General features: G+C 39.9%; 1 protein-coding gene across 2 annotated transcripts in view; it reads right to left on the reverse strand.

Annotated features, from left to right (window-relative positions):
• LOC126163120 (vesicular glutamate transporter 2-like) overlaps window positions 1-12747 on the reverse strand; it is a 99071-nt gene extending 86324 nt beyond the window's left edge. For both annotated transcript variants that reach the window (XM_049920055.1, XM_049920047.1), the window contains exon 1: window positions 12686-12747. In XM_049920055.1, coding sequence (XP_049776012.1) covers window positions 12686-12725 — 40 coding nt within the window. In that variant the 5' untranslated portion in view covers window positions 12726-12747. The remainder of the gene's footprint in view (window positions 1-12685) is intronic.
• Window positions 12748-26687: the final 13940 nt, after the last annotated feature.

The following is a 26687-nucleotide window of genomic DNA, read 5'->3' on the forward strand; positions in this document are numbered from 1 at the left end:
CAAGATTGAGAGAAGGACGCCATTAGGCGCTGATTTGTAAACGTGTGTAAGAATTTAATCTGTCTAAATGTTTTGAATAGAGTTACTTAGTGAAAACTCGCATTATGATTTGTAATAAGCTTGCCTGGTAATTTATCCCATCCATTTAAGAGATTTTCAGCTATTTAAATACTATTCGTGGTGCAGAGCTGCGCTCCGAATGAAAGAACCGCTGCCGCGACGCATTCAAACTGCATTAAATGAAACCAGTCATACTGCCAAGAAGTTGACAGGTAATAGTGAACTAAAATTATTTCTTTGAGCTTTCGGGATTGCAAGGCAGAGCAGCAGATTTTATGATGTGTTTTACAGGTGGATACGGGCTGCAGGTGATGTTATTAACAGCGCAAAAAGATAATTTACCTTCATGACATAAAAGAAATCTTGCTGTGCGTAGTTCTGGTCTGGCAAACATTATAGTAAAAACATTTTTTCTCTGATAATAGTCTCATGTTCTCGTGTTAGTCGTGGTACTTAGTGGTGTTTTAATGTTAACAAAAATCCATTGCAAAATTTTGATGTTGAACAAACATTGCGTATTGCAACATCAATATTGATAACGAAATAATTTTCAGTAACCTTTTCAATAACTGTAAAGTAAGAAAGGTATGTTGAACTTTACAGCGAGTTACAATAACAGAACAATGCTCCTTTTATAGAAAGCCAGATCCAGAATAATAAGAAGATAATATAGTTTGTTTTGTTGAAAATTAATGATCCAAAGAAAGTCACAGCACAGCATCCCTAAAAAGTATTTCAGGGCTCCTTTCGTAGCAACATATTTTATCTCATCCATTTATCAATATATTAGTTGTTACGCGAGCAGTAACAAAGAGAGACTGGAAAATACGTCGGAAATGATCCGATTTTTTCACTCGGCACTTCATTTTATAGCGTTCACAGTTCCACTCACTATCTCCAAATGACAAAACGACAATAGGCCAACTGAAATAGCAAAGGTAAACTACAAATAAAAATGACAATCTGTAAATAAAGCCATAGCTACCGGAATACCAACATGCAACCATAAACACTACGAACTTATGCACCGACCTAATACAAGATTTGACGTGCTCAAGATATTTACAACTAATTTTATAACCAGTTATTCTCGACTTCTTTGTCGTCCAGCGCTGATACTTTGATGTATATTTCCGTAAACTTACAGGGCTGCTGATGCTATGTATATTGAAAATATTAAAGATCATATTACGCTTTCTTGTCCACTTCCGCAGTTCAGTTATCAGCTGTGCGGACCACCTGTAACGTCTCCTGGCAAAACACTTATTATATGTGGTAAAAAAAAAAAGGAAAATTAATTCAACTGGTTGATTGTAATTTTATTTCTGCATCGGCAATGATTGTGTGAACTTTATGTAATAAAGAGAAACCATTATGTATCATGTTTTATACTTGTATAGAATTATGTATCGATTTTTTGTAGGTTAATAATTGAGTTGACGACTACTGGAACCACCACAGACGATACTTATTAAACATCAAACAAAGATGTAAATATGTTAAAGCGAGTATAAATAGTAGTGACCAGCATTAATTTCTCTGTCGTCTTTTCGGCGTTACGTGAGTAGGAAGAGACTGTGACGCTATATTATATGTCTGTGTAGCATTCTTTTGTCAAGATAGAGAAGGACGCCATTAGGCATTGATTTGTAAATGTGTGTAAGAATTTAATCTGTCCTAATGTTTTGAATAGAGTTACTTAGTGAAAACTTGGATTATGATTTGTAATAAGCTTGCCTGGTATTTTATCCCATCCTTTTAAGAGATTATCAGCTATTTACATATTATTCGTGGTGCAGCGCGAACGAGCCGCTGCCGCGGCGCATTCAAACTCCATTAAACGAAACCAATCATACTACAAAGAAGAGGACAGGTAATAGTGAACTAAAATTATTTCTTTGAGCTTTCGGGATTGCATGGCAGAGCAGCAGATTTTATGATGTGTTTTACAGGTGGACGTGGGCTGCGGATGATGTTATATTATTAACAGTGCAAAATGTATTTTACCTTCATGACATAAAAGAAATCTTGCTGTACGTAGTTCTGGTCTGGCAAACATTATAGTAAAAACATTTTTTTTCTGATAATAGTCTCATGTTCTCGTGTTAGTCGTGGTACTTAGTGGTGTTTTAATGTTAACAAAAATCCACTGTAAAATTTTGATGTTGTACAAACTTTGCGTACTGCAATATCAATATTGATAACGAAATAATTTTCAGTAACCTTTTCAATAACTGTAAAGTAAGAAAGGTATGTTGAACTTTACAGCGAGTTACAATAACAGAACAATGCTCCCTTTATAGAAAGCGACATCCAGAATAATACTAAGATAATATATTTTGTTTTGTTGAAAATTAATGATCCAAAGAAAGTCACAGCACAGCATCCCTAAAAAGTATTTAAGGGCTCCTTTCATAGCAACGTATTTTACCTCATCCATTTATCAATATATTAGTTGTTACGCGAGCAATAACAAAGAAAGACTGCAGAATGCGTCAGAAATGATCCGATTTTTTCATTGGCACTTCATTTTATAGCGTTCACAGTTCCACTCACTGTCTCCAAATGACAAAACGACAGTAGGCCAACTGAAATAGCAAAGGTAAACTACAAATAAAAATGACCATCTATAAATAAAGCCATAGCAACCGAAATACCAACATGCAACCATAAACACTATGAACTTATTCACCGACCTAATACAAGACGCGACGTTCTCAAGACGTTCACCACTAATTTTATAACCAGTTATTATCGACTTCTTTGTCTTTGATACCTCTATCCAACTTTAAATAAAACTGTCATTCATTTCAAAACATGAAAATATTATCCAAGTCTTTCTGCAATAACTATCGATCGTCCAGCGCTGATACTTTGATGTATATTTCCGTAATCTTACAGGGTTGCTGATGCTATGTGTATTGAAAACATTAGAGATCGTATTACGCTTTGTTGTCCACTTCCGTAGTTTAGTAATCAGCTATGCGGAGCACCCGAACTCGAACTCCAGTACTGTCAGAGATTTTTCCTTGGTTGGAGCACTAGAAGGGGATGCATTCGGCCTCATAAGGCCAGCTGAGGATCTATTTGTGTGAGAAGTAGCAGCGCGAAAGTCCGGAAGGCCGACAACAGCCGGGACAGCGGTGCGCTGCTCCCATGTCCGTCCATATCGTATCCACATGACGCCACTGGCAGAAGTTGACACGGCGGTCGGTCGGTCCCGACTGGGCCGTCTGGTCAAGAACGCGAAGCTCTTGCTTTTTTATTACACTTCCTTGGGGCACAGATGATGTTATAAGAGGTGTTCAAAGAGTTCCCATTCTGAAGCCGTATGGTCCAGAAACAGTATAGGAATCAGGAAAAAATTTTCAATGAGCGTGTCCCACCGACACACCAAATTGAAGATACCTGTTTGGTAAAACACAGTGTCCTGCTGCCTGAATAAATCTGTAACAACATCTACGTCGGACAGGAATCGACAAGCATTCTACGTCTTTGTTACGAGACCGAAGGCGTGACATCGCATGGGGACAGACCAGGACTGTCGGGCAGGTCCTAGAGAGTCTCCCTCTTGACTTGGTATAACTCATGCGCTACAATTTTTCCGATGTGTGGACGTGCGTTATCATGAACCAGCAGCACCAAACTTGGCGCACTATTACACAACGGTGGTTTCGACAGACGTGGTTCTTCATTCTCCGATGGATGTCTACTGGCAGCCAAGAAAACAATAACAGCACGATGGTCCTCGTTGGAACCATTTGGTAATAACGTCGCCTCAATTCACGTATCAGCATTCACAGCACGGGCGATGGAAAGGTACAAATGTCACACTAATCCCATGCCTCCCTGTCAGTGGTTATATGCCTACATCACAGTCGCGCTACGTCACGTCACATATGTGCTGCAGCGAAAGGAAAATTTGTAGACGCGCCTTATACTTCCGCTTCTGCGGAACATTCGCCGCCTGATATAATATACTCGGTACTGTTAGCCAAGTGTTCATCGAGCCAGAGACACACATTAACGAAGATACTCCGTATGACCGTATCTTTGCTATTAGTCGATGATGGTAGAGAGTGTACATCTGTCCAAGACCGCCATATGGTGCATGGCGGGGGTGTACTTGTACCAGTACTACCCAATCCCTTTCCTGATCCACTCGCTAAATTGGCGTGGATAAAATGAGGTTCTACGCGCCTCCGTACGGTCACTAATTTCTCTTGTCTTAACTTATTCTTACGCACAATGTACAATGGCGGCATTAGAATCGTTTCGCAGTCAAGAATGGGTCGCACTAGTGCTACCTCCTTTATAGATGAGCTACGATTCTCTCAATAAAGCGAATTCGACCACTCGCCTTACATACCACCGACGTTACGCCTAGATATTTAATCGACGTGACTATGTGAAGCAGCACACCACTAGTACTGTATCTGACATTACAAACTTATTTGTCCTACTCACTGCAGTAACTTACATATCCCCACATTTGCAAATCTAGGAAGACTGAATCAGCCTGTTCACGCAAGATATGTCTGAATAGGGCAAGCTGTGTTTCGCACTGGTGCTTTTTCTGAATTGCGAGCTCATACTTTAAGATGAGTTTGCTTCCATCCTGGAATGTCATAATCTTTGAGCTCAGATTATTCATTGTGATCCTATAACAAACGAACGATAAAATACTGTGATCACTGATCTTTTCTAGTCTCACGCAACTTTTCAGGATGCGACAGATTCTCGAAACAATCGACTAAAAAAGAAGGTAATGGTTTGCAGAGTACTTCATATAAATTTGAATTGGAATTCCGTCAGAACGTGATCCTTTGTTCACTTTATGTAATCTTAATTGGTTTTCAGTAGCAAACTATTGTTAAGCTTCTTCCGAAGTTCATTCCATGGTATCTTCAAGCTTGAACGCATTTAAATGTGTAATCGTTTGAGACACTGCTCCACTTCTCTCTGTCATACAAAGGTAAAGAGATACAGGAAGCGCACGTGCCTCTACCACATAAACAAAATTCGGAAAAATCAGTGTTATTCTCTGAAATAAATTTTGAAAGTCGCGATCATTTAAAAACTTTCCATCGCGCAGTTATCACTGTAGTAAGTTGCGGAAAACTGTAGCCACTTTTAGATAGTTAACTTTCAGCTGCAGTTATACTTCGTTATGTATTTATACAGATAATTATCTGTGTCCACTGTGGGAGTATGTAGCTGATAAACAACTATCACTTAATCTTTTTGACAATCGTTCATATCGAAATATGAGATCATATGCCACAAGTGTTGCTCTCATCATCTGTACATTATTCAAAATATTTCTCTTCTATTGGAATGGGTAATCATTGGTTGAAAGTCCACGGGATCGTTGTGTGAGAATTACAAGTTAGTTGGATGTTAATTACGATTCATAGAAATACTATCAACTTCTTGCTTGTTAGTTAGTTTAATGATCTATGGATCTTTAGTACTACTAATCGTAATGACGTGGAATGAGTCACTTTATATTCACATCAAACATTCATATGCAAGTATGGCTGCTAGCTGAAAATGCATAAGTTGTTTGTTATTCCTACTCACCAACTTTTACACATTAGAAAATTCTTCTACGAAATGGAAAGAGTTGCTAAGGAGAAACTTCATGAGTTTGTTTCAAATTTAACTTTTTTTATATCAGTGCTGTGAGCAATGTGCCCCCAGCTTTGTGCCAAGGTAAGCCATAACTGTAGTAATGAATGTCATGTTTTTCTTCTGGTATTATAATTATGAACGAGATTGTTGCTTTTGAACTGCAGTAGATTATTTACCACTAACTCCATCAGAGAGTAAATAAGCTGTGAAGCAGTAATCAAAATGCCCACCTGCTTAAACAAATATCTGCAAGATGATTCTGGGTGATCATCACATATTATTCTTAGAGAACTTTTTCAACAACGAAAATTTTCTTTCCTAAAGCTGACTAACACCAGAACATTATTCCATATAAGATTATTGAATCAAAACACGCAAAATACGTCAATTTACTGATTTGTTCTCTCCAAGATTTGCAGTGATTCGAAGTGGAAATGTGGCCGAACGAAGTTGTTGTAGGAGTTCCAAAATGGTTTTTCTTTTTTCACTTTAAATTCGCATCAGTATTGACATCTAAAAGTTTTAAATTTTCCACGCTGATTATTATTTCCTCACTATTTGTTATGTTTATCAGTGGTATAGAATCTCTTGATATGCAGAACTTGTCATTTCTTAACAAACGTCAAGCAGAAGCAGAAGCCTACGCGGGTAACATTTTGCAAATCTTTGTTTGTTAAGAAAATTTTTCTAGCAGATTGCGATGAGCACAACGCATCTGGTTCGTATGAGCGCTCAGCAACTACAAAGGTTCTGTTTAAAGACAGTCCTGTCTACGCGAATGAGAATGTGTCTGTAGACAAACTGACTACCATCTTTTTCAGGGGTATTGTCTTCATGGTCTCTTCTTGCGTCCCGAGAGAGAAAAAATTTGCTTGATCCACCTTCGATCGATTTTAATGCTACAGAAAGGGGACGATACAAGATTAATGCTATCAGTCAGTGGGGAATTTGATACAATGGCAAAAATGAACTTCGCATCTGACAAGCAGGTAATCGTTCTGGCAGCGCCTAATAAGTTAACTGCTTCTGCGAAAATGATATTACATGTGGATAAAGGGGAGAGACAATACCTCTATAGTCAAACAATGACCACTAACTCTTTGTTGCTTTGCATGCAGTTTTTATTGCAGTCTAGTTTACAAAAAGGTTGGAAGAAGAAAGTTAAACTACTACCTCTAGTTTTGATACGATAGGTAATTTAGGAATTGGGAAGATTATTTAAGAGTTGCACATATTACAGCAGATATTAATACTGAATAGTGGTTAAGTTAGGTACATTAGTTACATACGGTGAGCAACTGGAAGTGTTGGAAAAAAACATTGACTAGCCACAAGGGTAAGGAAATTAACTTTGCCTGAGGCTTCCAGAGACAGCGTTATGATGAAGAGGCACTCTAGTAAGCTGTGGTTATATTATCTCACGGAGATTCCGTCGGTAGGGCATCCGAAGAGCAGACCACAGTCTGGCATGCACTCTCTGGAGCACCACCCAGACAATCATGTGCATGGTAAATCGGAAATCATTAGACTTAATGCCTATGATCGCTTCTAGACACTGCTATCATTTCGGGACACCAAGGATTGGTGTTAAATACTGTGCCAACATGAAATCAAGACCGGAGAACGTACATGATCGAGACTGAGATAATGTCAGCTCAACAGGCTAAAAATAGCAGAGAATCAAATCAAATTCGTCCTTTTATTATGTCTGTACTGCACAGTGTCTAATTGACAACATAACTGCCGAACAGCAGGCGATGACACTCTTGTGTTATCTGTAGGGTCAGCGAGATGTATTTGCTTTCTGCAGTTGGTACACAACACAAAAAATAGACCATATGGCCATGGGGGGGTATCTGTTAGGAGGCCTCAAGTCACTTCTTTTTTACGGAAATCTGCAACGACATCCCTCAGCGAAACGGTCCTTATGGAGTGCCAAAGAAAGATAAATCCTTTGAAAGGAACTGTTCGCCGTGAGTTAATATGTTAAGCAATTGGAAGTTAGATAACAACTGCACGGAAACTCCTAAGTAGCTCTCTAATTTCTCAAGAGCATATTGATGTGGCTTGCCGGTTTTTACTCCTTTCAGCTATTACGAAATTCATCTATCGATTTACATGAATTAATAATTAAACATTAGATAGTAGTTTTAATACAAGTATTAGTAGTTAGTAATAGTTAGTAGTAGTAGTAGCAATAGTAGTGGTGGTAGTAGTAGTAGTAGTAGTAGTAGTAGCAGTTTCATTCATCTTCGATCTCTTTTACAAGGACATTGAACATGTATTGTTAATACAATCTAAGAACAACAAAAATAAAGCTCTTCACATACATAGGTATTTATAGACTTACGGGTGTAGTATGACAAAGACGGTCGTGGCCTTATTGTGACAACGATTGACGTGGCTTTATAGTGATTTGTTCCATATCCGTTTCGAAAATTCACTTTACGATTGTTAATTTTCATTCATGCTACTTTCCCTACATTTCTCAGAGAAATCAGGCTTCACATGTTGCTGACCGCATGCCAGATTTGGATATACCGAAGCGGAGTGTGACTTTAAATAATGCTCTTCACAAAATGCCAGTCCTCTTTGTTTGAAATCTCTGTTTACAATTGTCTGATTGATCTGTTTTTGATAGACGAAGACTATGGATGACACCCCAAACTAAAAATAACTGCTTTTGTTAGAAAATATAAACCTGAAAAAATAATTTACCGTTACATGTCATTCACTTTTATGTTGTATGTAAAGGTTGCTTTTGGCTTCGAAACCTTCCTGTATGCTCATGATGTGATCCATATGTTAACATGAGGAAACGTATTCTTACTGGAGCATCTACGCCGTCCCACAACTTACTTCCTCCTACTTCCACATCTGAAGCAAGAGGTCTCCTCCATATTCCATCAGTTAACAACCAACACCAAGTCCGGAGTTCGATTCCTAACAATCACTCAAATTTTTCTGCAGTGAAAAGGTCGAAGGTCACTCCAGTCTATATTAGTAGAAGAACTGATACACGGAATTACAGGGGAGCCAGTGCCCATTAAGTCCATTGATGGTTGAAACCAAGAACATATTTATTGAGCGAAAGAAAATTTACACAAAATTCTAAAAAAAAAAAAGTTTGCCTGTGGAAAACAAGTTATATTCAAACGCAAACAAACGCAAAATCCTGCAAACATTAAATAAAACTGAGCAGGTAGATTTCATATTCCTAGATTTCCAAAATGCGGATAAATTTGTATAACCTTGCTGAGATAACTATGACATAATCATGTGAAGCATCTTAACAATTATGCAGTTGGCTCAAAAGTAATTTTGACGCAGAGAATTCAGTACCTTATCCCGAATGGTGAACGTTCAGCTACAGCTTCCATGATAGAATGGAGAGAACATCTGATGTTCGAGTTTGTTGGTGTAATCTCATGTTAGAATCTAGTAAATTTACTCATCAACTCGCTCTCTGATCTATAGTTTCCAGTTTTTCTGGATGGAGAAGCTAGAAGACGATGAATCCTAAGCAAGATTGGCCTCACTTAAAGATGAGCCCTTGCTCTCATTCTGTTTAATTTGTATCTCCATCACATGCTAGTTACTAACTGTAAGAAAATCCAAGTATGCAGATGACCTGTCTTTGATTTGAGAGAACTTTTCTTTTTGGCATAACAAGCACGCTGCAACGATGACAAGATGATGGTGGAAACCAGTCACAGGTAATAATAAAATACCAATGGGAGATCCCGTATCATTACAGTTATCTTACTGACCATTTGAACTCCATGATGCTCTTTGTCATCCACCATAGAACGTAGCATTATCCAGAACGATAACTTTGTGTCCAACGAGAAAAAATAATGCTATAATTACTTAAGAAACGTAGCTATGAGGAGAAGATCAGTTTGAATTCCAGAGAAATGTAGGAACTCGCGAGGTAATACTGACCCCACAACTTGTCTTAGAAAATAGATTAACAAAAGGCAAACCTACGTTTTTAGCATTTGTAGACCGAGAGAAAGCTTTTGACAATGTTGACTAGATTACTTTCTTTGAAATGATGAAGGTGGCAGGGCTAAAACGCACGGAGTAAAAGGCTATTTAAAACTTGTATAGAAACTGGGCAGCAGTTACAAGAGTCGACGCACAAGATAGGCAAGCAGTGATTGAGAAGAAAGTGGGACAGAATTGTAGCCTATCACATAGGATACTCAATCCATGCATTCAGCAATCAGTAAAGGAAAAAAAAACGAAACATTTGATGTAGGAATTAAAATTCAAGTAGAAAAAGTAAAAATTTTCAGGTTTTCCGATGACATTGTAATTCTGTCAGAGAGAGCAAAGGACTTGGAACAGCACCTGAACGGAGTGGACATTGTAAGGGTGGTGTAAGATGAACATCAACACAGGCAAAACAAGGATAATGGAATGTTTTCGAATTGAATTAGATAATGCTGAAGAGATTAGATTAGGAAACGAGACACTTAAAGTAGAAGATTTTGTTACTTAGGCAGCAAAATAACTGACGATGGCTGAAGTAGAGAGATTATAAAACATGGACTGACAATGGCTAGAAGGGAGTTTCTGAAGAAGAGACAATTATTAATATCGAATATAGATTTAATTGTTAGGAAGTCTTTTCTGAAAGTATTTGTATGGAGTGCAGCCATGCATGAAAGTGGAACATGGATGATAAAATATTTAGACAAAAATAATAGAAGATTTTGAAATGTGGTACTATGGAAGAATGCTAAAGATTAGATTGGCAGATGACGTTACTAATGAGGAGGTACTGAACAGAACTGGGGAGGAAAGAAATTTGTGACAAGACCTGACTAAAGAAAGGGATCGATTTTTGGTAGGACACATTCAGAGACACCGAGGGATCACCAATTTAGTATTGTAAGCAAGACGGTGGGGGCGGGGAGTAAAAATTCGTCAAGGCAGATCAGGTGAATACAGAAAGCAGTTTCAGAAGATGTTCGCTGCAATAGTTATACGAAGACGAAGATGCTTGCACAGGGAAGAGTAGCATGGAGAGCTGCATTAGATTTGTCTTCGGACTGCAGACCACAACAACATCAGTTAAGAATGTCAGTCTCTATGTTGATCCAAAAAAATCACCGCGTATCTGTTGTCATCTGCCTCTGATCTTGTAGCAAGTAATTGTATAACTCACCTAACACTGAAGCGCATTCAGTCTCAGTAGTAATGTCAGACGTTTCGCAAATGATGGGGCTATGTAATAGAAAAATCTTTCCCAGAACAATGACAGTAATATCTGGTTAGTCAAGACTGCCACATAGCTCTTAATTTGGAGAAATTAAAAAGATGTGCACTTCACAAAACATAAATGCTGGATATCCCTTGATTACAAGGTTAGTGAATCAATTAGATTTAGTTATACCGTACAGATATTTAGGAGTAATGATTTCCAGAGAAGCGGAGAGGACGGACAACATACTGTAGGCCCAGTTGTAGCTAAAGAAAATGGTAGTCCGCCATTCATTGTAAGGATACCGGGAAAATAGAAACTGTAGACAAAAGAGATTGCATACAAATAACTTGTACAACCGACAGCTTGATATTCAAGCAGCAACATAATCGCGAATAAAAACAATGATCCAGAAAGTGTAGAATTAGTTTCTTTTATTCCAGTCTATGATCACAAAACTTGTGTTCTCAGACCTTCAATTACGGTCAGTAGTGACCATCTTCAGATCTGCAGAAAAAGAGGGAAACAAAACAACAACTGGACAGTCGGTATCTTCTAACCTATGAATATGACATAATGGTATTTAAAAATGTGGTAAGGCACATCTGTTCAAAGTTTATGCAAATATAATAAAGTCAGACTCGCGTCACCAAGAAATACAATATTACTGAGTTGTATGGGACCCATACTAGATAATCGAACAGTGAACATAGAGTGTATACAAAGATTTGTGGTGTGAATTATCTGTGTGGCAGTGAGTGGCAAGAGGGGGTGAAATAATGACACATAATCTTTCGGACATGCGGGGAAAGAAGCCACAAGAACTGCTGAGAAAACTTCAGTATTCGCCTTCAGGGCAGAAACTACGAAAATACCCCCTCCCTATGCACATGCACAAACTAATCTCCTACAAATGTTGATGGTGTTAGAACAGCAACCAGCCACAAATTTACTTTCAGTTCCTTTACTCAAAGGGCACCGTTACAGGTTTCGAATCGTTGTGGTTCATCCTTAGACGGTTTACACGCTTTCTTTATGATATGTTGTGTGTTTTTTTTACAGATTAATTTTTGTGATACGTCGGTTTGGAGTGTTTAGCGAGAAGAATTTACGTGTGCAACAATAAGAATGCAGTGGGAATGCATTTACATCTGTTGGACGAATGTTATGGAAACAAAACTCCAAACCGACGTTTCACGAAAATTAGTCTGTAAAAAACACACAATATGTCATAAAGAAAGCGTGTAAACCGTCTGAGGATGAATCACAACGATTCGAAACCGGTAACAGTGCCCTTTGAATAAAGGAACTGAAGGTAAATTTGTGGTTGGTTGCTGTCCATCACCATCAACATTTGTCTTCAAACAACAGCCACGGCCTCCATCATGTCATCATATGACAAAATTGCATTAATCTCCTACAGTTTGTGCAAAACAAATCAAGTGTGTAACGGCAGTCCTTGTTCCCACACTCCATCCTTGAATGGAACGAGAAGATACTTATTATATGATCGAATAAAAAAAAATACAATCACAATGCAATTCACAGTGTCTCACAGAGTGTAGATGTAGATCTGTTTGCCGTGATGGAGGTAGATTTCCACTGTATTAGACGACTACTCATGATCGGTTGGCCCTTGTCAAAGAAATCAGTGTCTTTTGAACTGGTTTTCTTTGATTCAGCGTCAAACTGCAAGCCATTCTTCAGTAGTGTTTTCTAATTTTCTTTAGACGCCTCATGCGGTTGTAAGCGTGCTCTGATGGTTGCTGCAGTACTTACGGTGTTTCTCTGGGTCAGGCTGGTGTTCCTTCCTAGCCATGGCAGCTGACTGGTGTGCGTGTGCTTGATCTGATTGCAGTCGTCCGCACCTCCCCACCACACGACTACACCTGCCGCTATCTATTAAACAGCGGGCCTTGTCTCGTAGTTATTGGAGTACTGCTCACCAACGGGTACACTGTGGCTATTAAGGCGTTCGCTGACTTAAACCATATTGATGGATGCTGATGCGTGTCCATGGTATTTGGAAGTCATTCTAAAAGGTCGATTTTGAGAAATGGCGACTAATTGCAGGGAACGAGAACTGAGAAGTTAAGAAGCAAAAAAAGATCATATGGAAATATGGCTGATACTGTGCCCCAATGGAGGTATACACACTTGAAGATGGAAATAAAGGAGCTTTTTTTAGTGTAGCTGTGAATCAAAGCACGGCAGAGAAGTACGAATGTTCCGTCAAAAATGTTCAAATGTGTGTAAAATCTTATGGGACTTAGATTAGATTAGATTAGATTAATACTAGTTCCATGGATCATGAATACGATATTTCGTAATGATGTGGAACGAGTCAAATTTTCCAATACATGACATAATTAAGTTAATTTAACAACATACTTAAGTTAATATAACAACTTTTTCATTTTTTTGTTTTTTATTTATTTATTTATTTTTAATTTATATCTAAAAATTCCTCTATGGAGTAGAAGGAGTTGTCATTCAGAAATTCTTTTAATTTCTTCTTAAATACTTGTTGGTTATCTGTCAGACTTTTGATACTATTTGGTAAGTGACCAAAGACTTTAGTGCCAGTATAATTCACCCCTTTCTGTGCCAAAGTTAGATTTAATCTTGAATAGTGAAGATCATCCTTTCTCCTAGTATTGTAGTTATGCACACTGCTATTACTTTTGAATTGGGTTTGGTTGTTAATAACAAATTTCATAAGAGAGTATATATACTGAGAAGCTACTGTGAATATCCCTAGATCCTTAAATAAATGTCTGCAGGATGATCTTGGGTGGACTCCAGCTATTATTCTGATTACACGCTTTTGTGCAATAAATACTTTATTCCTCAGTGATGAATTACCCCAAAATATGATGCCATATGAAAGCAACGAGTGAAAATAGGCGTAGTAAGCTAATTTACTAAGATGTTTATCACCAAAATTAGCAATGACCATTATTGCATAAGTAGCTGAACTCAAACGTTTCAGCAGATCATCAATGTGTTTCTTCCAATTTAATCTCTCATCAATGGACACACCTAAAAATTTGGAATATTCTACCTTAGCTATATGCTTCTGATTAAGGTCTATATTTATTAATGGCATCATACCATTCACTGTACGGAACTGTATGTACTGTGTCTTATCAAAATTCAGTGAGAGTCCGTTTACAAGGAACCACTTAGTAATTTTCTGAAAAACAGTATTGACAATTTCATCAGTTAATTCTTGTTTGTCAGGTGTGATTACTATACTTGTATCATCAGCAAAGAGAACTAACTTTGCCTCTTCATGAATATAGAATGGCAAGTCATTAATATATATTAAGAACAACAAAGGACCCAAGACTGACCCTTGTGGAACCCCATTCTTGATAGTTCCCCAGTTTGAGGAATGTGCTGATCTTTGCATATTATGAGAACTACTTATTTCAACTTTCTGCACTCTTCGAGTTAGGTACGAATTAAACCATTTGTGCACTGTCCCACTCATGCCACAATACTTGAGCTTGTCTAGCAGAATTTCATGATTTACACAATCAAAAGCCTTTGAGAGATCACAAAAAATCCCAATGGGTGGTGTTCGGTTATTCAGATCATTCAAAATTTGATTGGTGAAAGCATATATGGCATTTTCTGTTGAAAAACCTTTCTGGAAACCAAACTGACATTTTGTTAGTACTTCATTGTTACAGATATGTGAAGCTACTCTTGAATACATTACTTTCTCAAAAATTTAGGATAAAGCTGTTAGAAGGGAGATTGGACGGTAATTGTTGACATCGGATCTATCCCCCTTTTTATGCAAAGGTATAACAATAGCATATTTCAGTCTATCAGGGAAAATGCCCTGTTCCAGAGAGCTATTACACAGGTGGCTGAGAATCTTACTTATCTGTTGAGAACAAGCTTTTAGTATTTTGCTGGAAATGCCATCAATTCCATGTGAGTTTTTGCTTTTAAGCAAGTTTATTATTTTCTTAATTTCAGAGGGGGAAGTGGGTGAGATTTCAATTGTATCAAATTGCATAGGTATGGCCTCTTCCATTAACAGCCTAGCATCTTCTAATGAACACCTGGATCCTACTATATCCACAACATTTAGAAAATGATTATTAAAAATATTTTCAACTTCTGACTTTTTGTTCGTAAAGTTTTCATTCAATTTGATGGTAATACTGTCTTCCTGTGCTCTTGGTTGACCTGTTTCTCTTTTAATAATATTCCAAATTGTTTTAATTTTATTATCAGAGTTGCTGATTTCAGACATGATACACATACTTCTGGATTTTTTAATAACTTTTCTTAATATAACACAGTAGTTTTTATAATGTTTGATAGTTTCTGGGTCACTACTCTTTCTTGCTGTCAGATACATTTCCCTTTTCCGGTTACAAGATATTTTTATACCCTTAGTAAGCCATGGTTTGTTACGAGGTTTCTTATGAGTATATTTAACTATTTTCTTGGGGAAGCAGTTTTCAAATGCATTTACAAAAATGTCATGAAATAAATTATATTTTAAATTGGCATCAGGTTCACGGTACACCTCATCCCAGTCTAACTGCTGTAGGCTTTCCCTGAAATTTGCAATTGTTAAATCGTTGACTGAATGTACTACTTTGGAGGACTGTTTCGTATTGCTGAATGGAGCTATGTCATATATTGTAACTAGCTGTGCACCATGATCAGAAAGACCATTCTCAACAGGCTGAGCATTTATCTGGTTAAACTTATCTTGGTCTATAAAGAAGTTATCTATCAGTGAGCTCCTATCCTTTACCACCCGAGTAGGAAAATCAATAACGGGTGTCAAATTGAAAGAACCGAGTAATACTTCAAGGTCATTTTTCCTATTACCCTCTTTCATAGAATCTACATTGAAGTCCCCACAAATAATAATTTGCTTCCCCCTGTCTGACAGATAGCACAACAAGGAGTCCAAATTTTTCAGAAATAGATGAAAATTTCCTGATGGGGACCTATATACAGTTACAATTATAAATGTGCCTTTATTTAAATTAAGCTCACAGGCACATGCTTCTATATGTTTCTCTACACAAAACTTTTTTGTTTCTATACTTTTTGCACAATGATAACTTTTGACATATATGGCAATTCCTCCTTTCTCCATATTTTCTCTCATTACATGTGCAGAGAGCTTATATCCAGTTACATTTACCTTATCCATATCAGTAACAATGTGATGCTCAGACAGGCATAGTATATCTGTTTCATCCTCAGCTTCTAAATCTTCTAAACAAACCAGAAGCTCATCTATTTTATTCTTTAAACTCCCAATATTTTGATGAAATATACTTACATTATTTTTAATTATACTTTTATGAGAACCTTTCCTTATTCTAACATTTGCAGTACTCTCCTGTCTGAGTTTCTCATTGTGCTTAGGCCTAGTTGCTATACCAGTGGTCACATGGTGTTCAGAGAGGCAGATTATGTCAAATGGGTTGGGTGACTTTAATTCATCAATGCAATTACCTAGGACTGAGATACAACTTGGTGGAGATAAAATTTCTGGTGATTGGTTCAAAAATGGCTCTGAGCACTATGGGACTCAACTTCTGTGGTCATAAGTGCCCTAGAACTTAGAACTACTTAAACCTAACTAACCTAAGAACAGCACACAACACCCAGCCATCACGAGGCAGAGAAAATCCCTGACCCCGCCGGGAATCGAACCCGGGAACCCGGGCGTGGGAAGCGAGAACGCTACCGCACGACCACGAGATGCGGGCTCTGGTGATTGGTGAAAATTTATAATTGACAGCTGTGATTGGTGATCCAATGTGCTACAATTGTGCTGTTTTTCTTTCCTAAACTGAAGATTTGTTTCAATCCTGACCTCTCGTGGAACTTGACATCTTTCTGTCTTACCTATCCTAAAAAAGGTGCTGCTCCAACACCTGTAACCACTGGTATTTTACCATTCATGGCAGTGCCTCCCCCCCTTAAATTTCCTGCTATTACCCCAGCCAGTTTCCCCTTCCCTTTCCTGTTGAGATGTAGGCCGTGCCTGGTATAGTCCCACCTACTGAGAGAATCAACAGGAACCACACCAATATGAGCCCCCGCACCCGACCCAAGCAGCCGTTCCAACTCCAAATTCTCTCTCCCAACAGAAGAGTTCAAATGAGGCCGGTCATGGCGTCTCAGGACAGATACAAATTCAACATTGTTGTGTCTCGATGCCTACGCAATCTTTACCAGGTCACGCTCTATACTATACCCAGGATCTCTGTCGATGCTGTTCCCTGGCCCTCCCACAATAACCACGGTGTCTTCCCTGGTAAATCCTTTACAGAGTGAACCTAAATCCTCTGTCACCTGATCCAGACTAGCACTTGGTTTGAAAAAATTTGTGACCTGGTATTCTGGTCGTAATTCCTCCTGCAGAAGTTGGCCTACACCTCTGGCATGAGAACTACCTAACAACAAAACTTTCTACATCTACATCTACATCTATACTCCGCGAGCCACCTTACGGTGTGTGGCGGAGGGTACTTATTGTACCACTATCTGATCCCCCCTTCCCTGTTCCATTCACGAATTGTGCGTGGGAAGAACGACTGCTTGTAAGTCTCCGTATTTGCTCTAATTTCTCGGATCTTTTCGTTGTGATCATTACGCGAGATATATGTGGGCGGTAGTAATATGTTGCCCATCTCTTCCCGGAATGTGCTCTCTCGTAATTTCGATAATAAACCTCTCCGTATTGCGTAACGCCTTTCTTGAAGTGTCCGCCACTGGAGCTTGTTCAGCATCTCCGTAACGCTCTCGCGCTGACTAAATGTCCCCATGACGAATCGCGCTGCTTTTCGCTGGATCATGTCTATCTCTTCTATTAATCCAACCTGGTAAGGGTCCCATACTGATGAGCAATACTCAAGAATCGGACGAACAAGCGTTTTGTAAGCTACTTCTTTCGTCGATGAGTCACATTTTCTTAGAATTCTTCCTATGAATCTCAACCTGGCGCCTGCTTTTCCCACTATTTGTTTTATGTGATCATTCCACTTCAGATCGCTCCGGATAGTAACTCCTAAGTATTTTACGGTCGTTACCGCTTCCAATGATTTACCACCTATGGCATAATCGTACTGGAATGGATTTCTGCCCCTATGTATGCGCATTATATTACATTTATCTACGTTTAGGGAAAGCTGCCAGCTGTCGCACCATGCATTAATCCTCTGCAGGTCTTCCTGGAGTACGTACGAGTCTTCTGATGTTGCTACTTTCTTGTAGACAACCGTGTCATCTGCAAATAGCCTCACGGAGCTACCGATGTTGTCAACTAAGTCATTTATGTATATTGTAAACAATAAAGGTCCTATCACGCTTCCTTGCGGTACTCCCGAAATTACCTCTACATCTGCAGATTTTGAACCGTTAAGAATGACATGTTGAGTTCTTTCTTCTAGGAAATCCTGAATCCAATCACAAACCTGGTCCGATATTCCGTAAGCTCGTATTTTTTTCACTAAACGTAAGTGCGGAACCGTATCAAATGCCTTCCTGAAGTCCAGGAATACGGCATCAATCTGCTCGCCAGTGTCTACGGCACTGTGAATTTCTTGGGCAAATAGGGCGAGCTGAGTTTCACATGATCTCTGTTTGCGGAATCCATGTTGGTTATGATGAAGGAGATTTGTATTATCTAAGAACGTCATAATACGAGAACACAAAACATGTTCCATTATTCTACAACAGATTGACGTAAGCGAAATAGGCCTATAATTATTCGCATCTGATTTATGACCCTTCTTGAAAATGGGAACGACCTGCGCTTTCTTCCAGTCGCTAGGTACTTTACGTTCTTCCAGCGATCTACGATAAATTGCTGATAGAAAGGGGGCAAGTTCTTTAGCATAATCACTGTAGAACCTTAAGGGTATCTCGTCTGGTCCGGATGCTTTTCCGCTACTAAGTGATAGCAGTTGTTTTTCAATTCCGATATCGTTTATTTCAATATTTTCCATTTTGGCGTCCGTGCGACGGCTGAAGTCAGGGACGGTGTTACGATTTTCCGCAGTGAAACAGTTTCGGAACACTGAATTAAAGTATTTCTGCCTTTCTTCGGTCGTCCTCTGTTTCGGTGCCATCGTGGTCAACGAGTGACTGAATAGGGGATTTAGATCCGCTTACCGATTTTACATATGACCAAAACTTTTTAGGGTTCTTGTTTAGATTGTTTGCCAATGTTTTATGTTCGAATTCGTTGAATGCTTCTCTCATTGCTCTCTTTACGCTCTTTTTCGCTTCGTTCAGCTTTTCCTTATCAGCTATGATTCGACTACTCTTAAACCTATGATGAAGCTTTCTTTGTTTCCGTAGTACCTTTCGTACATGATTGTTATACCACGGTGGATCTTTCCCCTCGCTTTGGACCTTAGTCGGTACGAACTTATCTAAGGCGTACTGGACGATGTTTCTGAATTTTTTCCATTTTTGTTCCACATCCTCTTCCTCAGAAATGAACTTTTGATGGTGGTCACTCGGATATTCTGCGATTTGTGCCCTATCACTCTTGTTAAGCAAATATATTTTCCTTCCTTTCTTGGCATTTCTTATTACACTTGTAGTCATTGATGCAACCACTGACTTATGATCACTGATACCCTCTTCTATATTCACGGAGTCGAAAAGTTCCGGTCTATTTGTTGCTATGAGGTCTAAAACGTTAGCTTCACGAGTTGGTTCTCTAACTATCTGCTCGAAGTAATTCTCGGACAAGGCAGTCAGGATAATGTCACAAGAGTCTCTGTCCCTGGCTCCAGTTCTGATTGTGTGACTATCCCATTCTATACCTGGTAGATTGAAGTCTCCCCCTATTACAATAGTATGATCACGAAACTTCTTCACGACGTTCTGCAGGTTCTCTCTGAGGCGCTCAACTACTACGGTTGCTGATGCAGGTGGTCTATAGAAGCATCCGACTATCATATCTGACCCACCTTTGATACTTAGCTTAACCCAGATTATTTCACATTCGCATTCGCTAATAACTTCACTGGATATTATTGAATTCTTTACTGCTATAAATACTCCTCCACCATTGGCGTTTATCCTATCCTTGCGGTATATATTCCATTCTGTGTCTAGGATTTCGTTACTGTTCACTTCCGGCTTTAACCAACTTTCCGTTCCTAATACTATATGCGCACTATTTCCTTCAATAAGAGATACTAATTCAGGAACCTTGCCCTGGATACTCCTGCAGTTTACCAATATTACGTTAACTTTTCCTGTTTTTGGTCTCTGAGGACGGACGTTCTTTATCAACGATGATAATGTCCTCTCTGGTAAGCCGTCAGGTATTTTATCGTTTCGCCCAAGGGGGGGTCCCTCTAACCTAAAAAACCCCCGTGTGCACGCCACACGTACTCTGCTACCCTAGTAGCTGCTTCCGGTGTGTAGTGCACGCCTGACCTGTCTAGGGGGGCCCTACAGTTCTCCACCCAATAACGGAGGTCGATGAATTTGCAACCATTATAGTCGCAGAGTCGTCTGAGCCTCTGGTTTAGACCCTCCACACGGCTCCAAACCAGAGGACCGCGATCGACTCTGGGCACTATGCTGCAGATATTAAGCTCAGCTTGCACTCCGCGTGCGATGCTGGTTGTCTTCACCAAATCAGCCAGCCGCCGGAAGGAACCAAGGATGGCCTCAGAACCCAAGCGGCAGGCGTCATTCGTTCCGACATGTGCTACTATCTGCAGCCGGTCACACCCAGTGCGTTCAATAGCTGCCGGAAGGGCCTCCTCCACATTACGGACGAGACCCCCCGGCAAGCACACCGAGTGCACACTGGCATTCTTCCCCGACCTACCCGCTATTTTCCTGAGGGGCTCCATAACCCGCCTAACGTTGGAGCTCCCTATAACTAATAGGCCCGCCCTCTGTGACTGTCGGGACCTTGCCGGAGAATCGGCCACTGGCCCAACAGGCGAGACATCCTGTGGTGGCTCGGAAACGATGTCATCACCACTAGGAAGCACCCCGTACCTGTTGGAAATGGGTAAGGCAGCTGCCACGCGGCCAGATCCCACCTTCGCCTTTCGGCCAGGCACGCGCGAGCCCACCACTGTCCGCCATTCACCCTGGAGTGATGGCTGACCGGTAAGATGCTCACTGCCGGAAGACGCAGCGACATCAGGGGTTCCATGTGATTCCAAGGCCACCGAAGTAGGCATAGGTCTCACCACAGTTGCCCCAACGCCACTACGAGCCGACGCCTGCGCCTCGAGCTCGATGAGCCTAACAGACAAAGCCTCCACCTGCCCCCGAAGAGTGGCCAATTCTCCTTGCGTCCGCTCACAACAACCACAGTCCCTACACATGACTATGTTTACCCTACCCTATACGGTGACAAATTCCCAAGATAATCTTCTGATGAGCTACTCTGATAATCAAGAAACACTCACTGAAATACGAGACGCGAAAACTACGCTAGGTTTTCCCAGAAAAACTATTTAAAAGCTAAGCGCAGCAAATAAGTACAAAAACGCTTTATACAAACAGTACTCGCTGCTGCTGGTGCTCTCGCTCTGGCTGTCACAAGACAACTGCTGATTCAAGTGACTAGTGGCTAACGGCCGCGAAACAAACAAAAGACGGTTTTAGGGCGCTTTCTGTTCTAAACGATCAAGAAAACACTAAGAAATCTAACACGAAAACTACGTAAAGTTTTATTAAGAACTGTTAGTTACTATGCAGAGCAGATAAACACAAATAGAATCCCTTCCTTAGTGGAAGGTCGTAAACAAAATGCAAAATAAACGCTTTATACAAACAGTACTCGCTGCTGCTGGTGCTCTCGCTCTGGCTGTCACAAGACAACTTTATTCCTTTTCGATGGCTTTCCTCCATTCTTTTTCGATTTCTTATTGAAAGTTTGTTGTGTCCTGTCTACATCTACCTCTGCTTGAGGCTCATCAGTTTCTAACTGAAGCAACAGGTCAAACTTATTTTTGCCATTCACCAAAAAACTGTCAGACTTAGTTCTAGGCCTGTTCCTTCTACTACCTGTTGCCACTTCCCACCTCTCTTTGCCCTTCTCCCTCCTTAACCTGTCCAGATCTTCCCTAGCCTGATCTAGCTCAGCCTGAAGGGCAGAAATTTTCCCCTCCTGTTCCACTATCTTCCTATCTCTGCTGCAAATCCTACATAACCACTGATGAGCCTGACCCACTTTCCCGACACCCACGCCACTGCAGTCCCCCCAGTGAAAAAAACTACTGCATCCATCACACCAAATCCCGGAACTAACAATTCTACGGCAAGTCAGGCACTTCTCACTCATGGCAAAAATAATACTTTAGCTAGAATAAATCAATTAAATTACCGAAAATCAAAAAAGAAGTTACAAGAATTAAGCCTATTCACAAATGTATATAAGCAAGTTTCTGATTTAAAATTCCGCTGTTTTTCTGACATCTGTATTAAAACAATGAAGGTATACGCTATTTATTTTATATTTCACTCGATGGAATGAAAAAAAGGACAATTAAACGAGATACTTTAACTTTGATTCTCCAAAAACGTTACGAGAATTAGGCCTATAAACAAATGTATATAAGCAGGTTTCTGATATAGAGTTACGCTGTTTTTCTGAAATCTGTATTAAAACAATGAAGTTATACGCTATTTACGGTAGTTTATTTATTTGTTACCGAGAAATTAGTTAAATTACTGTGAAACAAGAAGCAAACACGTTTACAAAATTTAAGCCTAAGCGCGACTTCGCGAAGTTACAATATTTTCGTGTTTTCTGAAAAAATACGCAAAGAAAAGTCAAACCTTTAACGGCAAGACTAAATGATACACTAATGCATGTATTTAATTTGTTGTCAGCGTTAAACTAAATTATATTCCTGTCTAAATCACTTAACTTTCTGGAAATGGTTTCTGGCGTCACTTACTCGGCGGCCATCTTGGAACTTAACAGCTAAGGTCATCAGTCCCTAAGCTTACACACTGCTTAACCTAAATTATCCTAAGGACACGCACACCCATGCCCGAGGGAGGACCCGAACCTCCGCCGGGACCAGCCGCACAGTCCATGACTGCAGCACCTTAGACAGCTCGGCAATGTTCCGTCTATTTAGTGTTTTACCTCCACACTCTATAGAGCATGCACGATGGTTATGCTAAAGGGTTGCTACAGCAAGCCCTTGGGTAACGAGGCCTGCGCGCTTTGCAAGAAATACGGATACTGGCAGTTGTCGTAAGCAACATTACTACCGTATTGAGTTTGGAGCTAAAACACTATTACAGACAGATCACTCCCGCTTGTGTGGTGGGTTCACATATGTCCTTTCAGTCACCGTGTAACGCTGCGCGTGGGGCACACGTTACTCCTTAAAGCCTGTACTATGGTAAGTTGTCGGGCTTCACCTTATGAGAAAGGATTTTCGTATAGATATTGACCGCGTGTACCTGAATGGAGGCAAATCAGACTTACACCCACTCTGTAATAACAATGATACGTCAAGCAAGTCCGAAATACAACTACACGTCAGGACGGACAAGAAACAACACAGAAGATGCTACTAATTTGTTAATAGTACGGTCGCCAGCCTAATTAAGCATTAACTGAGTTTCTTTCCAGTACAAGTTGGTGTATTTTCATGCAAACCAACACGTAGTAACACTGCATAATACAGTAAATTTTAGAACCAGAGAATCTATTGAACTGATAGTTTCACTTTCTGTACTGATATGGATAAACCATAAATACATAAATACACTATAATGTTTACTACAAAACTTCGTACTGTCTATTAATCTGATTAAAATCGGCCATAGGTTATCCTAGAAATAGCACTTTCGAGTCACACATATAATGTCAATTTTGATAAAGATAAAACACTGATAAATTTTGGTTTTTATATTGACGTTAACTTTTGCTGGTCAAATCAATTTAGAACACTTCAGAATTCAAATGAATAAAAAGGGAGGGGGGGACCCTGAAACTGTTATGATCACTATATAAAAAAAAATTGATTACTGAAATTATCATGCGTTCAAGATTTCCAGTATACGAGTTACTACTCTTTTTATCTTATTTACTGCTTATTTAAATACCTTTATATCTGTCTCGAAATAATTGAACTTCATTACTATATCAATATCAAAGTTATATTCCAACTTTGTCAGATCTTCGTTATTCATTTACTGATTCATTAACAAAACAGTTCTTTAAACACCATTCTTACATAGTTATTTCTGCAAGTAATTATTATTAACACAAAATTTAATTTTTCATTTCGGGACACTCGGATTGCACAACATTTGGAAAGGACCCTATCTAGGTTAGTTGTGAGGATAATTAAATGATAGGACAGTTCTGGTAAAATTTAAGTTGTTATTGAACAGTATGGAACAAAAGTAACACTGGTCCATACGAATACAGTACTAAAAGTTTCAACCTGTTTGTATCGATGCGGCGGTTGGCGGGCGGCGAGATGGCGAGGCACAGAGCACACATACAACCACAGCAATGGCTCTTGACGTATCGGCGCTTTATTTCTTCATAGCGTCGCAATACTTTTCCATTTAGTGCCTATGGAATTTTGCCATGCTGTATAGGCGTTGGAACGACATACCCGAGGCTCAATGAAACTACGTCTTCCAGGAGAGCCTCCTCGCTCCAGAACGTGTTGCTCAGCCCAGTGCCAAACTCCAACTACTACTGCTGAGGCCGTTGTGCCGTGCAGCGCCCGTGCGCATTTTCCCTCGCTCGCCTGCCATCCACCTTTTACCGCTCCCTTACAGATAGGGTATTCACCCGAGGTTTTACATTCTACATATTCTAACACATTGCCTACGTATGGACCAGACTCACAGTTACAATTTTAAACATCTTACAACAGTTTCAACATTTGTTACCTTTCAATTCTATTACAATATTGCTTGACATTTGACATAAACATTAATATTCACATTGAAATTTGTTTACAGTTTTCTTAACACAATAACATGAATCAAAAAAGAAACGAAATCAGAACATCAATTACACTAATTTATCGAAAAATCTGATGGAAAAAAAATTTACTTATATGTACAATAGTACAGCGTTGTTGTTGTTACAACTGTAACCAATACTCTCAAACATAAAACTGTTAAGACTTTCGTGGCCATTTCTTGACAAACTGCTGCTTGTTGACTTCAGTCTCAGTTTCTTTGGCTGATGTTTGTCTCACGAGTTTTCTGACGTTTCGCTACGGCGAGTGAAAGCTTTACTCCCCATCGCTTGCGGCGGACTGGAGACAGAGTGGCGGCCGCAGATTACACGATCCAGTAATATCAATGTGATCACAAACTATGCTCGATGTCAACGTGCAATAACCATTCACAAACGGCAGGTGGCAGTGGAGTATATATAAAGTGTGTCAGAGGGAAGCGGAAAAACAGTGCAGTCGTTGCCGTAACGCAGGAAAGGGACGATTCACCAGACGTCCAAAAGAGCATGATCATTGGCTTCCAGTCCAAGGCTAGAAGCATTTCCGAACTGGCCAAGTTTGTAAACTGCGTAAAATGTCTGAAAGCAGAGGAGAAGGGTGCTTTATGGCCCGGGGAAAGTTTTCGTGGCATTCTCTGGGTTATCTTGTCACAGGCACAGTGGATCAACACAAATATGAATCTGTCCGAGGAGACCATGTCCACAACATATCCAGTTTGGTTTTCTCGGCACTGTGGCATCCACCAGCACATCAATGCAACGTGCCACACCTCTCGCAGTGTGCGTGCGTAGTTCGAAGAGCACTAGGACTAGTTTAGCATATACCACTGGCCACCAAACTCCAAAAATTTCAGCCCGATCGTAGATCTGCGGGACCACCTGGATCTGGCTGTTTGTGCCATGGACCCTCAGCCGAGAAACCTAGAGCAGCTGGCCACAGCACTGGAGTCGACATGGCTCCACTTCCCCGTCGGTACCTTCGACAAACTCGTTGACTCTCTTCCTGCACATCTCGCAGTGGTCCGCGCTGCAAATGATGAGTATTCAGGCTTTTGACAGGTGGTCACACTAATGTGACTGGGCGCGTCTGGGTGCGAAAGCTTTCCCGCGGTCATTACATTCTGTGATTCTCCCCGTGGTACCTGCTGCGGTAGTTTGCTGCAGCGCCGTGAACGGACTCTGGATTCCTGTGCTGCCCAAGAAAAGTTGAGGGAAAACCTCGTGTTATGTAAGATTTCCTCCATCGTCATCATCAGGAGCGAATAACAGTCAAAATCGCTGCTGTGGTAATGTCATATAGCACAAAGACGGCTTCTGATTGGTCAGTAGTTATGTCACGCTGTCGCAGTTGGTGTCTACGTCTGCACTGGTGGCGCCGCCGTTTCCGCCGTAGCGTAAATATTGTGACGAATATCTACAGATATCCTCTGCATCGAGAGCTCGCTTCCATGCACCGCCCAGATTATATTCGCCGTAACTCTTGAAGGTTTTCTCACACATTCTTATCTCTACTGCCTCTTTAATTACATAGTCTCAGTATGTGGAAGCCTGGGACAAAACATTCGTTTTATCAAACAGTATTTTATGTTTGAAACTTCCTGGCAGATTAAAACTGTGTGTCGGACCGAGACTCGAAGTCGGGACCTTTGCCTTTCGCGGACAAGTGCTCTACCAACTTCTTTTTTTTACTTAAATATTACACTTTTAAGGCATCAATTGTACTCAAACACGGAGATTGTTGCACTAAATCCATTATTTTTTTATTTTTTTAATCGTTTTTATTTTATTTTATTT

Source organism: Schistocerca cancellata, chromosome 1 (genome assembly GCF_023864275.1).
Source record: "Schistocerca cancellata isolate TAMUIC-IGC-003103 chromosome 1, iqSchCanc2.1, whole genome shotgun sequence".
NCBI lineage: Eukaryota > Metazoa > Arthropoda > Insecta > Orthoptera > Acrididae > Schistocerca > Schistocerca cancellata.